Below are 14,184 nucleotides of genomic sequence, written 5' to 3'. Positions count from 1 at the left end.
TCTGTAAGCATCAAGCTGTATGAGTGGTGCTTTACCTACGGAGTTCCTGGAGCAGGATCTGTAGTCCAGGTTTCATTGCTTTCACCTTTTTACCATGCAGCTTTTTACCATCATTTTCAATCCCAAAGATTACTCTGCTTCTTGCAACCCGGAACTACCTCAGTGCAAGATGATTTCATAACAGTGTGGTAGTTTCACGCTAACAAGAAAATATGGGAATGTTCAAATCTTTGTAGGCAGAAAGGATATTTGTACTGAGGTATTATGGATGTTCTATCCTATAGATAAATTGAATAATAATAACAAAAAAAACCCTCAAGCCCCCAGCCTCTTACCTGCTTCTTAGAAGAAGGTGCTTGATACCTAATTCTAGCAGAAAGCTCATTACTGTAAAGAGGGAGCAGAGATAGCAGCTCCCTGTGGGATGGTGTTTTAGCACCTAAGTTGCTGAGCAGGGCAGAGCTGAATGCATACCTAGCTCTGTCTCCTGTGGGACAGTGTAGGTGGTTGCCTCTTTAAAGCAACGGGAAAACGGCCTCTGGGTATCATGAGCTGGGAAAATGTGTGAAAATTGCATGACAGCAGCAGGACATCTCTGAACTGAGGCTGGTGTTCCTCGCTGGTTTGTGATGGTAGGCTGTGTTAAAGAGAAGAGCTGTAAGGTGCCCATCCAGTGTGTAAGGAAGGTCCCTACTTAAGTATTGCAGGATTTCCAGCATTGCTGTGTGCATACACCAAACAAACTATGTTCCTTTTCGCTGATCAAGTCATGCTTACAGCAAAGCAGGCTCTGATCGTCCTCGGTCAAAAGGAGATTTGGCTACCTGCTCGCTCAAGTGCTGAGTAGTAAATGACCTGCAGGCAGGGACAAATACTCATCGTTTTTGTCAGGCCATAGCTAACGTTACTGTGTGGGGCAGAGTAAGCTCTAGAATTTCCAGAGCTCTGTAGAAACACTAATCACCTTTGGCTTTAGTGAAGGTAGATGCCTGTGTGCTTTCTGAGGATCAAGTCTGCCAACCCTGCGTCAAAGACCTACTGACATCATTACAGGTAGGCTTTCAGTGAATTATTACTTAGGCTTTTTGGAGACCTGTCCAATTAAACTGATGGGTTTCTTACTCTGGGACGTGCACATGGCTTTGGGGAAAGGTGTGTGCCTTGCTGAAGCTCCGCAACTACCTTTGGCCATTGGAGAGACGGTAGGTGCTCCAGGGCTGAACATTCACAACTCTTGCCTAGTTTTGCAACCTGTTGTACATAGTCAGTCTCTTGGGGAGAACTCCTTAACATTCCCTGTAACTACAGACTCTGCAACTCTTATTTCGGTAACAGAATGAGCTAGAGAAGACGTAACATCAGCAGTCTTACAACTGCCCTGATGTGCGAGGAGCCTGGATTCCCAGCGAGGGGCGAAGCTACTCAGAGCTGCAGCAGAGGTGGTGCCCAGGTAGGTTCTGCCGTGAGGGCTCAGCTTCCACCATGGAGAAAGCTACACTTGTCGAAACACAGCAGTGCTGGAGCCAGAGTGACTGGTCTCCGTGGGGTGGGTGAAGGATATTACAGCTGCCAGGACCGGAGGGTGTTGCGCCTCCCCTGTCTCCTCTTGCATTCAGTCCTCTTCTTCCCCCGGTCCTCACTGTGACAGCAGTTTTCATTCCCCCGTGCTGCTTTGTCTTGGGGCTGCTTATTTCCTTCTCCAGCATGAGAATGCTTTTAAGACAATCAGATTATTCTTCACAGCAGAAACTGGACTGTCAAAGCGCCTAAAGTATGCCCTGAAGTTTTTCACTTCACTTTAGAGAATCAGAAAAGTTTCCTTCTATTAGTATCACATTGTCAATTTGCAAATCTCCAGTTCATGTAAACATTTGGTTCAGACCAGGTGCAGTGTGAATAGTGCAGAGTCTTAAGGGTTAACTCCTTTGCCCCTTTCTTTTTTTTCTTAGTGGATCAGAGTTGGGTCCATCAGCAAGCTGGGTAGCTGCCCCACTCCCCATCTTGAAGCAGGAATTGTTGGAGAGGTTTCTCTTTTTCAAATCAATTTTTCTTGAAAAAGGAAAAGAGACGGTTCCCTTCTGCCCCAACGGGCTCGTCGCCCTGCTGCTCCGGCCTGAACACAGGGGAGGGTCTGGCACTCCGCTTTGTGCCGTAGCCACTGGAGAAGGAATAAGCAAGCTGGCTCCATTCCTTCGGGTGTTTGTCCATCAGCTGCTGGTCAATGACCCTGTGCATGTCATCCTGCAGCAGAGGGAGAAGAGAGGGTTGTTAGTGGCAGCTGATGCTCAAAGGGAGTTGCACAGGGACGTGGCTGAAATGGCTGTGAAACGTGCTGTGATGAGATGGATGAGGGACGACAAGAGTGGGGACGGGTCTAGCTCCCCACCTAGCAGCAGGCTCAGCAAGCAAGGCTTTTCAGCGAGCAAGGAAGGTGAATCACACAATTCTGAGGGATAAATTGCTCAGGTGGTCTCGCAGAGGAGCACTGCACCTGCTTGGGATTCTGTGACACCCCTAAACTATGTTTCTCTGCTGCCTGTAGCTTGCAGATGTCTCCTTTGGGAGGAGAAATAAATAAAAAAGAACAAATGCAGCTGAAAGCAAATGCCAGAAGAAGTAAGAACATCCGCCCTGAGCAGGTCTATGTGCTTGCCATGTGGAGCAGGTAGGTGTGACACAGCTGTCTGCACAGCTGCTGTTACTGGAGATTCTTCAGGTGAAGGTGCGGTGAAGGTCCTGCCGGGAGCTGGGGCCAGGCATGGGCCCTCCACACCCCACGTGGGTTTTGCACCAGATTTACCAAAGAGAATTGTAGTTGTCCCTTAGAGCCGCTCCTTCCCCTGAAGCCAGCAGAGCGGTGGGAGCTCTCCGACTGACAGCCTGCCATGAACAACCGCACTGTGTTTTTTTCAGATGTATCAGAATCACTCTGGTTTCATCCATGTTTGCAACACGGGGAATTTGCTCTATGCAAAATAATTAGTCAGTTCTGTTGCTGCTAATGACATGCTAATGTGTTCCTTGAAAACCTGGCTATCATATCTACAAATTTTCAACCTTCAGAGCCATTATTTCTGCTATAATTGCATGTTTAAACTGTAGCTCAGTGAAAACATGTGTACACAAACTAGCCCCACAGGAAAAATCAGCTTTTCTTCAGCCAGTTTGGTCCCTGATTGGGACTCAGGGCACTATCTGGTAAGAACACGGATTCCCTGGGTAGGCTGTAGCGGTGGAAGTGCTGTTCATTCAGCAGTTCATGCAGGGCAGCCAGTCACAGCAGCTGCTCTGTAGCTCTATGTGGAATAAAATCAGTCAACTTGGACTGGAAACTTGAACAATGGCTAATCTTTTGTTGCAGCATTTTCTGCAGGAAAAAGGAGTGATAGGCATGGCCTGGACCTGAATTTAGTATGAGGACTTTTCCTGAGGGAGCAGGAGGGTGCAGAGCTACGTGGACAGGGAAGATTTGGATCTTTTTAGAGCAGGGCTGGAAAGGGGAAAGGCAGAGGGAGAGTTGAAGAGGTCAAGGTAAACATCAGCAGTAAGGTGAAACAGGTTTCCAGAGGTGAAGCTGCCATGTGAAAAGGTATAGCACTTGGATTTTGAAGGCACCCCTTCTGGAAAATGAAGTAGGCACCCAGGCTCCAGCATGGCAGATCTGTGTCCTTGGTTGACCACGTAACAAGGGATGAGTATGATTTTCATATATATTTTTATATATATACACCAAAAATATATTTTATATATATATAAATACAGTATGCACTCTTGAGAATGCATGGGATTTGGGTCTGTGTCTGTCTAACGTGTGAATCGGAAAGCACAGCACTCAGCTGTGGAGAGTCAGGATAAATGTACGCAGAAAGGCTGGGGCAGAGCTGTGGTCCCTGCCTTCACACTGGGCAGGGGCACAGGATCATCTGGGGACATGGAGGGAAGACAAACACCAGCAGTACAGGACTTGTCTGATAAAGAGGTCCCATAAAGCTGGACACAATGGGACTGCTGTGCTCTGCGTGTTCCCGGAAGGAGTTTCTGCTCGATGCAGAAGAGGGGAGGCTGAAGGAGGTGCAAATGGCAAGTATCCTCTTTGTGAACTGGAGCTCCCTTGCATGAGATAAAGGTTGGAGCTGCCTCAGGTGACCTCAGAAGCTGGTGGCTGTGGCCACGCAGGCTACAGCTCTCTGCTGGAATTGCAGCATTTTCTAATCTAACAGTGCCCTGGTAACTATTGCACTGAAGCCACTAAGGTTTTATTTCCCAGACGCAGCCCTCTTCGCTTCCAAATTTGCTCCATATTCCTGCCCTACTCCCAGTAACACCCCTCCTGCCCCCAGTAAGATAATGATGAATAACAGTGGGGGTTAGATTAGGCATGGGGGTGAGGTGCACGTCCACTCCTGTGCTAGGCTTGGATGCGTGGGATTTTTCCTTGTAACGTGTTTTATAGCCTGTACAATGATGTGCTTACAGAAGACTGTAATCTTGTTGATGATCCTTGGCAAAACGCAGACTACAAGTGTGCAAGAGCAAAATTTTTTTCAGATTAAAGCCTCCATTTATGCCCAGCTAAAGCAGAGAATCGCATCCCATTTTATCAGAGATATCCAGCTTTGCAAAACAGTCCCCAGAATACATAAATCACCTGACTGGTTTTGTGCCTCTGTAGTTGAGCATCTGTTCTGGGAACATTAGGTGTTTTTATTTTGCTGCTGTGTAATAACACTTTAGGTCAGTATTTTGGAGACAACTTTCTGCAGCTCTAGTGGGCCTGATCCTCATCTCAGAGAGTTGATGGGAGCAGGATTGGTGTTGCTGTATTGCTGCAATCAGATGATGTAGTGTGAAGTGAGAAAGCAAATGCCCGTCGTGAAAACCCTAAGCTACGGATATTCCAGCACTAAATACTGAGCGTACTGGTAAGTAGGTCTCAATTTATACCACCCGTCCAAACTGAAGCTGAACTTGGGTACAGACAGCTCCTGTGCAGAGCACTGAATGTCACTTACTGGATATCAAGGCTGAGATGTAAAATCCCAGTCTGTATTTCAAGAAGTTTCCCAGATACCAGATATATCAAATACGAAGGATTAATGATATGTGCACCTCAGCTTGCCTTTCCTCATGGTGACCTGGAGGGTAAAGCCTCACCACGGAGTGTAGGATGCTGCCCCTTGTACCCTGTTCTGGTGCTGGGCTGGGTGGTTTGTGTGCACAATATCGGTGGGTGATGGAGACCTCCCACTGGCCCCTCTTGCCAGATGATGATGAGGACAGAGACAGATGTGGGTGATGGTGGCAGCAAATGGAGCAGGCAAGAGGACGGCGGGTGCTTGGCGAGGGTGCGGGGAGCTCACCTCAAAGGCAGGAGGGGTGTACGACTAAAGCTGTTGGTACAGGAACTGAGAAAGGCCACTAGATCAGAAACCAAAGGAGCCAGATAGTAAAAAGCCCTGAGGAAGCAAACTGTAAGCAGGAGAAAGAAAAGAAAAGAAAAGAAAAAAAAAAAAAAAGAGAAACGAAAACACAGTGGAGTTGAAACAGGAGCGAGGTTGTATGGGAGAGGTTTCTACTGGTCAGGCTGGTTGTTAGTGGAGTTGGGGTCTTACATGGTCTGCAACAAATTATTGTAACTCTCCTGGACCTTTTTTTTTCATATCTGTTTTTTTCTGTTCAGTTAGCTCTCCCTCGGTGCTAGTTTCTGGGAGGAGACAGCTTTGTCTGTTCTCAAGGGCTCGCTGCCTTTACATGGGTTTTCCATGCTGACCCCAAGCAGAGCATCTCCAGGGCAGCTGCTGAACTGCCATGGGTTTGGGTTTTATTACCTTGGTGAGGAGCTGAGATTTTAGTTTCTCCATCTTGCTGGATCTTCTGAGGTGATGAAAACAGTGCAGCTATACCACAAAACAATCACTACAATCCCTCTACCTCCCATCTTTCTGCTCCCTTATGGAAATGCAAGGACGTGCTGTGCCCACACATCCCCAAGGCTGCACCTGCCTGGGGACATCTGCACAGACACCTTCCCTCCCTGGGCCACAGCAGGTTAATCTGCAAAGTGTACGTTACCCCTGCCACATGCAGCCATGAGATGCAGTTTGTTTCTCCATTTGAAATGGGTATTCCAGTATAATTAATCAACGGGTCACAGCTGAAAGGCTTTGAGAAAGGAAGGACTGTGCTTCAACCCCCTGAGCGCTCCTGCATGAGCGAAAACCAAGCACTCCTGTCTACGGGTGCTTAGGCTGAGAACGCAGCAAACTCACAGGGACGGGAAAAAAGTCACCCAAAGGTGCTTCCTGGGCCGCGTGTCACCCAGATTCTGCCCCGCGGTGACTGGGGGCTGCTCACCTGCCAGGCCTCCAGCTGCTGCGAGAGGTTCACCTTCTGCTGGATGGCGTCCAGCAGCTGGCTGTTGAGGGACATCATGTCGATCTTGCACTTGGCCAGCTCCACCTCCACCGCATTCTTCCTGGGAGGAGAGCGGGAAATCAGGGCATGTGACTTTTTTTTTTTTTTTAAAGGAAATGTTAAACATGTTCTTGAGAAGTCAACAATTTCTTTCATTGGCAAATCCCCAAATCCTAAGATGTTCATCTCCATTGTATTTTGGACAATCTATTCATCTGAAGAACGGGACAGAATTGAAGACAACATTGCTACAAAACCAGCAAATTTCTGGTAAGCACGCTATGAAGAATACAAAAAGGTATTCAGATACACTGTCCTGTAAGATGTGTGACTGGGTAACGTGCAAGATCTGCCATTAAAAACAGAGAACTAAAACAAGGTAGAATCTACATATAAATATTTTTTCCTTTCCTTCCATTTGCTTCTGTTTCCTTCTGTTTGCTATGCATAGAAAAGGAAATGGTATGTGCTAAAAACCAAACGATCTGTGTCTGATCACTTGATAGATAAGTTGCAATATAAAACAAACAAACCAACCCCCCTGAAAGAGTAGAACTCTGCTTTCAGGTGGAACTTAGACTGAAGGAAGAAGTGAAGGAAGAAAGTTTATCACAGCATATATTTTTTTTAAGAATGACAAACTGTTTAAAAAGTTTTAATTAAATGTTACACTTCAAGGAAGGCTCCCAGTTTCAATGGGATTGTGCTGACCCTTGGTGACACCACTGCTGCATTTCTTTCCAGGCATTTGGTGGCCAGCGGGCACATGAGGACATGGCCAAGGTTGCCCAAAGGGCCCTGAGTGCTCAGTAGTTGAGCTGTTGCAGCTGCTGCCGGCTAGTAGAAAGGAACTGTCGTCTAGGAAGGGGCAGTTTATGAAGCTGTCCAAGCTGGGAAATGCTGTTCACCATGCTGGGAGCACGCAGGTGAGTACAAACCTTAAGTTTTTCAATTAACTTGTGATGGGAAACTGTAACATGACTTGCTGGGAACCACCTTTCCTGGTAAACATTTTTGGGAGCAATAGTTGCATCTTATTAACTGTAGCTAATTCATTGCTTCCTAATAGCTCCCTTGCGCTCCCCTGCAGAAAAGCAATTTGGGAATTTGTGTTTATATTCCAGGTAGCGGTTGCTTAACACCTCCTATTATAAGACCCTATTTTCCTATTGCTTCCCATGTTGCCAAATTTCAGCTTCAAGCAAAAAATTTTCCGGTGCCAGATGTCTGCCTCAGGCAGTGATTTTATTTCTGCTCAGTGCCAGGGCTTCAACAAAAGTGACTTAACCCTTGAGGTGCGAGGTGGGAAGCTCTCTGCCAGGCTCTCTGCCTGGGAGCAGCCTGCCCAGTCTGTGGAGGGATGCTTTCATTTCTAGCCACAAGAAACTCTTGTCTGCTTTCACTGGCAGCCACTTTCTGCTCATTAATCACCCGCCACTCACCCATGCACACTTGTCACGTCCCTCTTTCTCTGGGCTCCTGCCACTGCAGGACAGTGAGCTGTAAATATTAGTGCTTTGTCCCAGCAGGGTCATTAACCGCCGTGGAGAAGCTGTACTCTTCCACTGCCGTCTGTGGGTTTGAGCACCTTAAATAGCCTTTTGTTGTGAAGCTCCCCATTACTGCTTGGATATTACCGGGGGATTTATCGCGGCAGCAGCGCGTTGCCATAGCCACAGCAGAACCGGCAGCCCACATGCACTGGAAATGTCAGAACCACCTCTCTGCACCCGGCAATGCAGCTGGGATGCTCCTGATTTTTGCCAACAGATGGAGGTATTACAGAGGACAGAGACGAGAATTTGGTAGTCAGCTACCCGGGCAAGAGCAGCATGGGTGATTGGGTCACTTTAAAAAAAAAAAAGAAAAAAGAAAAAAAGACGAGAGGATTGTGCATGCTGATTTAGCTCCCCGCATCCTCGGAGGTGCAATGCTCCCGTGCTCCTCCTCTTGCCGAGGGCTTGAGTATTAGGCATTTCCGTAAGAAGATGGACTGGTGGTGTCCTGGCCCATCTGCTTATTGAAGAGATTATCAGATGTATCCTTTCTATCTAGAGCGCAGGGGGGGTGAATGTTTGTGTTCCTCCCCTGAGGGCAAAGACTGCTCAGAGCAGTGTGACAAGCACAGAGCCAGGGAAGGGAGGTGTGGGGTAGCAAAACTGCACAGGAAGATGGGAAAAATAGAGTCAAACCAGTGGGAGAATCCTGAAAGGAAAAATAGAGAATTAGGGGAGTGGATATGCAAAAAAAACCCCTGAAACAGGAAAGGAGAGTGAGTGACCAGAGAAATGGTTTCGGGAAGAAGCCCAAGCAAGGTTGTAATGGGGGTGGGCAGGAAAGCAGAGTTGAGTGTCTGGAAGAGCAAAAGAAGAAAAAAAATATGACAAATAGGGCAGACATAGACATTTCATTCCCTGAAGTCCTCTCCTCCTTGCTGTGACTCAGACCAGCACTAGGGATGGCAAAAACATTGTTCAGGACATCCTCCTAAATGCCTCCAACACTGCTATGGGGCAGCTCTGGAAATTGGCATCTCCTGTCCTGCTCCCAAGCTCCTGGCATCATCTCCCAATGCCACAAAGCAGAGACTCACTCCGTCACATTGTTACAGCTACTGAAATTTGTGGAGAGTGGGAGAAACCCACCCTGGAAGCATCTCCTGCTAAAGCAGTATGTAACTGCTAACCCAGCCTGGCTTTGGCTATTCATACCACTTACTTGGCAATGGCCTCATCTCGGTCCCTGATGGCCTGCAGGAGCTGTTCGTTTGTCTCCTTGTCTTCAGCAGCACCTCGCAGCCGGTCCCGCTCCTCCTTTAGCGTAGTCATTTCCACGCTCAGCAGCGTGACCTGTGGGCAGAGGGAGGGTGTGAAACCCTGGGTTGCTCAACAAATTCACCATGAGTAGGGGGGTAAAAGAAAGCCACATGGGCTAACCTGGAGGCTGAGCTCCCCTGCTTGTAGGAGAAGCTGTGTCTGCTGGGGGGAGGCTGTTAGTGCCGGTGCAACTCCCCATGAAATGTGCCAGCTTGCCTTGCGGTGCTGGTCTGAGCAAGATATGTCACCAGGATGGCCTCAAAAACATGAAGCAACAGCACTGAAAGCTGTGTGGGGCAGAACCCACCTGCAACTTTGCTGCCACTACGGCATCAGTGCTGAAATACTGCCCCTCTCCAAGCAGTTTGTCTTGTGCATGCCTCCTCTAAGTCTGCCTGTTTTATTCTGGTCTTTACAGGGTTAAAGTATTGCAAACACCATTTAGCAGCAAAGATTTTTTGGAGGGGGCTGTTATGTCTCTTGAAGTAGTATGAAGCTGAAGACAAAGGATGTGAAAATTTCCTTTCGCGCCATGGAAGGTGTTACTGGCACATCTTACAATTTTAGTTAGACTTTAAAATATGTGCAGAGTCTTAAATAGTCTGAGAAATGATCTATCGTTTTGGTCCTGTGCAGAGTGAGTTAATAGGGTGTGAAATCATGCAAGGATTGCATTAGCACAGCTTCGCAGTATTTCATACACTTTTAATTTCTTTGTCTAGGGCACACACATGCTCTGTTACACTACTCCACCACCTGGAAGCCCTTCGAGCATTTGACCCACCTCGTTTCTCTAAATGCATCTCAGTAGTGCTTCAATCCTCAAAGAAATCTTTAAATAGAGAGCAGACAGTCAACAAGGGCTTGTCACATCAACGGTGTAGGAGGATCTGCTGTTAGTGCGGCATGGCTGGGTCGGGGGCAGGAGGGTGCAAACACACCCTGTCTGCTCACAGAGGCTCCCTGCTGTCTGCTGGGGCTCCCAGGGAATTGAGGAGCTCTGCCCACCCTGCAGTCCGGCACTGGTGTGATGAAGAGCAGGATGGAAGCTATGTGAAAGGTGCTGGGCACTTCTGCTGAAATCCCAGGGGACAGTGGGCCCAAAAAACTGCATTTGGGGTTTTAACTGGTTTTGTCTGTGTTTCAGGTAAGAATGGGATACCACAGAGGTAAGAAATGGACCAGGCAGAAGACATGAAACCGTCTTCCAGTGTAGACGGAGGCAGAAGCAATTCCTTTCTCCAGAACAACCAAGTGCAGCTCCTTCCTGGTGTCCAGCCAAGGCCTTGTGTATAAGAAGGTGCTGCATCCAGACAAGCAGGCTGGTGTATGGATGGTTGCTCCAAATCTGTGAATGAGCCTCTAACGGTCTCTGTCAGCAGAGCCACCTTGCAGTGATCAAGCCTTTGTCTCCTTGTCTCAGGTATGTTTAAGGGTGAGGGGGACCTGCAGGGGGTGTAGAGGACTATGGCAGCATGGCCAGAGGGGCAGAGGTGTCTCTTGTGGTGGCCACATGCCTGAAAGGAGCAGTCCTTGGGGAAAAATGGGTGTCAGTGCTGCTCCCCCACTGCAGTCTGCCTCTGATCAGCTGCTTTGTCAGCAAGTCTTTTTCCCATCATCCTTATAGACATGCAGCATGATTCTCTCACTCCTTTCTCTTTGGCCCCACAGTGGGAGTTCTTATAGCTCTACACACAGCTGTCAGACCCCAGGTTGTGCTGTCTTTCTGAACAGGGATGTTTTCTTTTCTCCAAAGGAGCATGGCAAAAGGGCGATACAGCACCATTGGCAAGACCAGCCAAGGGCGTTAATCCCATTCCCTGCTCCAGTGCAGTCGATGCTGCACAAGCAGCTGCTCTAAAGGCTGCTTCTGCTGTGATCTCCAGATCCCTTCCAACATTGGAAGACTTGTCCCATAGAGACAGGGATTGCAGAGCATTTCCTTGAGTGTCTGTCTCCATAGGACCTCTGACACAGACGATGGTACGCTCAGTGTGGATGCAGTGTGATTCTGTGCTTTGGGTGTGGTGTTGGTTTTAGGGTTGGATCGTTCATTGCTGTTGAGATTGTCTTAGCCAGTCCCTCTTGGCCCTAGCTGCTACCCGGTGCCAGGCTGGCCATGATTAAGATTCTTTAGGTGGGCATTTATAAAGGTTTTGTGATGCTGCTGTGGAAGGGGTGAACCTTGTGCCACGCACAGCAGAGCAGCTCTGTTTTGTCCATCCAGTGGTTGCATATACCCTTTATGAAGTCTCAGTGCAAGCAAGATGGGTCAGACTGGGTACCTATGGGTTTCCAGTATCCCATAGCAGGCATCTTTGTATGTTGGGGTCTTCTGCTGAGAAGAATTTAGGAAAGACAGGTTGGCTGAAAAGCAGACTGGGAGAAAAGTTTAAAGGAAGTTTGGCTGCTTGAGATGATAGCTGGGATGGGCCCCAGAAAACTTGTCAAAAACTCTGATTCTAAATGTATGAAGCTTCTGTGCTGGATTTAACAGTCTCCCTCACCCAACCACAACTGGTTTTGGCCCAAATCCTCCTGGGTTATTTAACACGTTGATCTTTTCTATGGAAGGCATGTCTTGGAGGATGACCACTGATGTTACAAGACCACATGGGAAGTGTGGGAATTGCTAACCTGGCTGTGCAGTCGCTGTAGCTCCTCCAAACTCTGCCTCAGTTTCCCCCGTTCTCCCTCCATTAATTCCCTCAGGGCTCGTGAATCCTCGCTTGTTCGCCGGATCTGTTCCTCTAAGGTGTCGTCATCGCTTCGTCGAGAGCTCTGAGAGTAGGAGAGAAAGCTCTTGCTCAGATTTCACTTTAAAAAAGGCAATTGCATTAATGTGATACTGGTTTGAGACAGAGGACACTAAACAATGAAGAAGAAAGTGAACGTGACTTCGACAGAGTCTCAGGTTTGTTCCCATATACCTCCACTGTGGAAGCATGGTTAGCCAGGGGTAGTGCTTCTACACATGATGAAAAGAGCATGCAGACAGGTTCTCACCTTGGCATAGACCACATTTACAGAGACCTGCTGATCACCTGGTAACATACGGCTACAGTCTCTATTTGTAGACCTTTCTCAGGACTCTCTAACACAACTTCATCTCTAAGCTCAGCGTTCTTACCACCTGCTACAGGTACTGAAACGAGGAGGGTGAGTACTCCCAAGTGGGCCTGCAGCTGCAGGGTCTGTATCATCTTCCTCACCGTGGCGTCTCCCGTAAGTCATACTAGCAATGCAGCCAGCTTGTGGCTGACGGAAACAGACCTGACCTGAGCCATTGCAAAATGGATGGTGTTTTCTTGTAATTCTGCACTCTTGTGGATGGTGACTGGTTCTCCATGCTATCTTCTCCTCCCCAGCAGCCCATACCCCACAGACACCATCATGTGCCAGCAAACCCCTTCGCTTCTCAATGGATTTTAGTTTGTCTGCTCTTACCAAGATGTGTACCCAGTGTCAATCTGCAGGGACAGAACTTACCCACGTAGGAGTTACAATGTTTTTGCAATACTATTGCCAATAAAACAAGCTTAGGAAAATCCCAAGGGAAGTAACTGAACTGTGACATATAAGAAAATCTGCAATATTTCCACGTTGAAATTCTGAATTACTGCAAATCTTAAAGAAAGTCTACTTTCATTAATTTTCCAGAATGACTCCCAGATCAGTGATGGTTGCTTGAGCTTGAAACTCCTGGCGGTCTGACCACTGCAGGCTGAAACCCCATGTGCTGGCTTGGCTCTTGGTCGACCATTTGAGACATGTGGAGCAGGCTGTGCACTGTGACAGCCCATCTCTGCGGGCCGCAGATGTTTTCTCAGAGACCAAGGACTTCAGGATCCAGTGGAAACCTGCAGCAAGCTCTGTCACCTGGGCAAGGCAACATACACAAGCCCAAGGTGCCTCTGTGCTATCAACTTACCGTGGAGTCTGCCCCATCCAGCACATTTTGTATTAGTCTTTTCAGCTCGCTGAGAGCTGCCCGTAGGCTGCCAGCTGGGACATCTTTGGCTGATGAGGTTTCTGAAGACTCATCCATGGAGGAGTCTGTAGAGACTGCTGAGTCTGCGCTGTCATTTCCTCTGAGATGGGAGCAGAGATATCGCACTTGGCAATATGCTTCCCAGAGCTGCAGCCTCAGCTGGAACAAGAGAGCCTGACATTAGCCTGGGACATCAAGGCCATGGGGATCCTCCTTCCACTGTAGAGTGAGGCATGCGATCGACAGACCTCACATGTATTTGTCCAGCTTGCTCTGTTGGTTTTGAAATGGATGCAGAAATTTACTTTCATATGGTCAAAAGGGTGTTGATACCAGAGCTGAAACCACAACCCTAATTTTCTGGTTCTCGATTCAGCTCCAAATCCAGATCAAAAGCATTAAACTCTCTCTACCTCAGGGACTAGTAACAGAGGTCCATGGGCTTTCCTGGGGCCTGGAGGGCAAATACCTGTTCTCGTTCTTGTTCCAGCTCCTCTGCCTCCATGCTCTGCTCTATCTCAGATAGCAGGGACGTGCTGGTTGTGTTGAAATTTTGGAGACTTCTCTCCTCACTGAGCTCTTCTACCTTCCCCTGCAGCTGCCGGTAGGACAGCCGTACCTCCTGGAGCTCCAGCTGGCTTTGGTGCAGCTTGCAAAGAAAATAAATGAATTTGTTAAGGAAGCAGAAAAATAATAATTAGTGGGGGTGATATGGACTAGATGAATCTCTTGGTTTGTGAAGGAGCTGAGAGGAAGGAACAAGTGTCACAAAAGAAGGTTTCCAGACAGAAGGAAAGTACTGTTGGCTGGTGCTATTTATTGGAGCTTAATAATCTCCAAATGTCATTAGACACTGTTTAGACTCCAGAATATCCTGAAAGATAAAAAGAGCAGGTTAATCAGCACTAAAATGAGGAACATTGTGAAGAAGTTGGGACCCAGGTAAAAAAAATTGCTGAAAAC

At 47.9% G+C, this 14,184-nt stretch overlaps 1 protein-coding gene across 1 annotated transcript in view; it reads right to left on the bottom strand.

The window, feature by feature from the left end:
- Positions 1–2,040: 2,040 nt before the first annotated feature.
- CCDC64 (coiled-coil domain containing 64) overlaps positions 2,041–14,184 on the bottom strand; it is a 15,079-nt gene continuing 2,935 nt past the window's right edge. Inside the window, exons 4-9 of the mRNA XM_009866039.1 lie at positions 13,691–13,870; positions 13,162–13,380; positions 11,868–12,011; positions 9,133–9,263; positions 6,355–6,475; positions 2,041–2,241 (exon numbers count right to left, since the gene is read on the bottom strand). Coding sequence (XP_009864341.1) covers positions 2,041–2,241; positions 6,355–6,475; positions 9,133–9,263; positions 11,868–12,011; positions 13,162–13,380; positions 13,691–13,870 — 996 coding nt within the window. The remainder of the gene's footprint in view (positions 2,242–6,354; positions 6,476–9,132; positions 9,264–11,867; positions 12,012–13,161; positions 13,381–13,690; positions 13,871–14,184) is intronic.

The sequence above is a fragment of the Apaloderma vittatum genome, unplaced genomic scaffold (genome assembly GCF_000703405.1).
Source record: "Apaloderma vittatum isolate BGI_N311 unplaced genomic scaffold, ASM70340v1 scaffold34583, whole genome shotgun sequence".
NCBI classification, from domain to species: domain Eukaryota; kingdom Metazoa; phylum Chordata; class Aves; order Trogoniformes; family Trogonidae; genus Apaloderma; species Apaloderma vittatum.
This window is presented reverse-complemented; position numbering and strand designations above follow the sequence as displayed.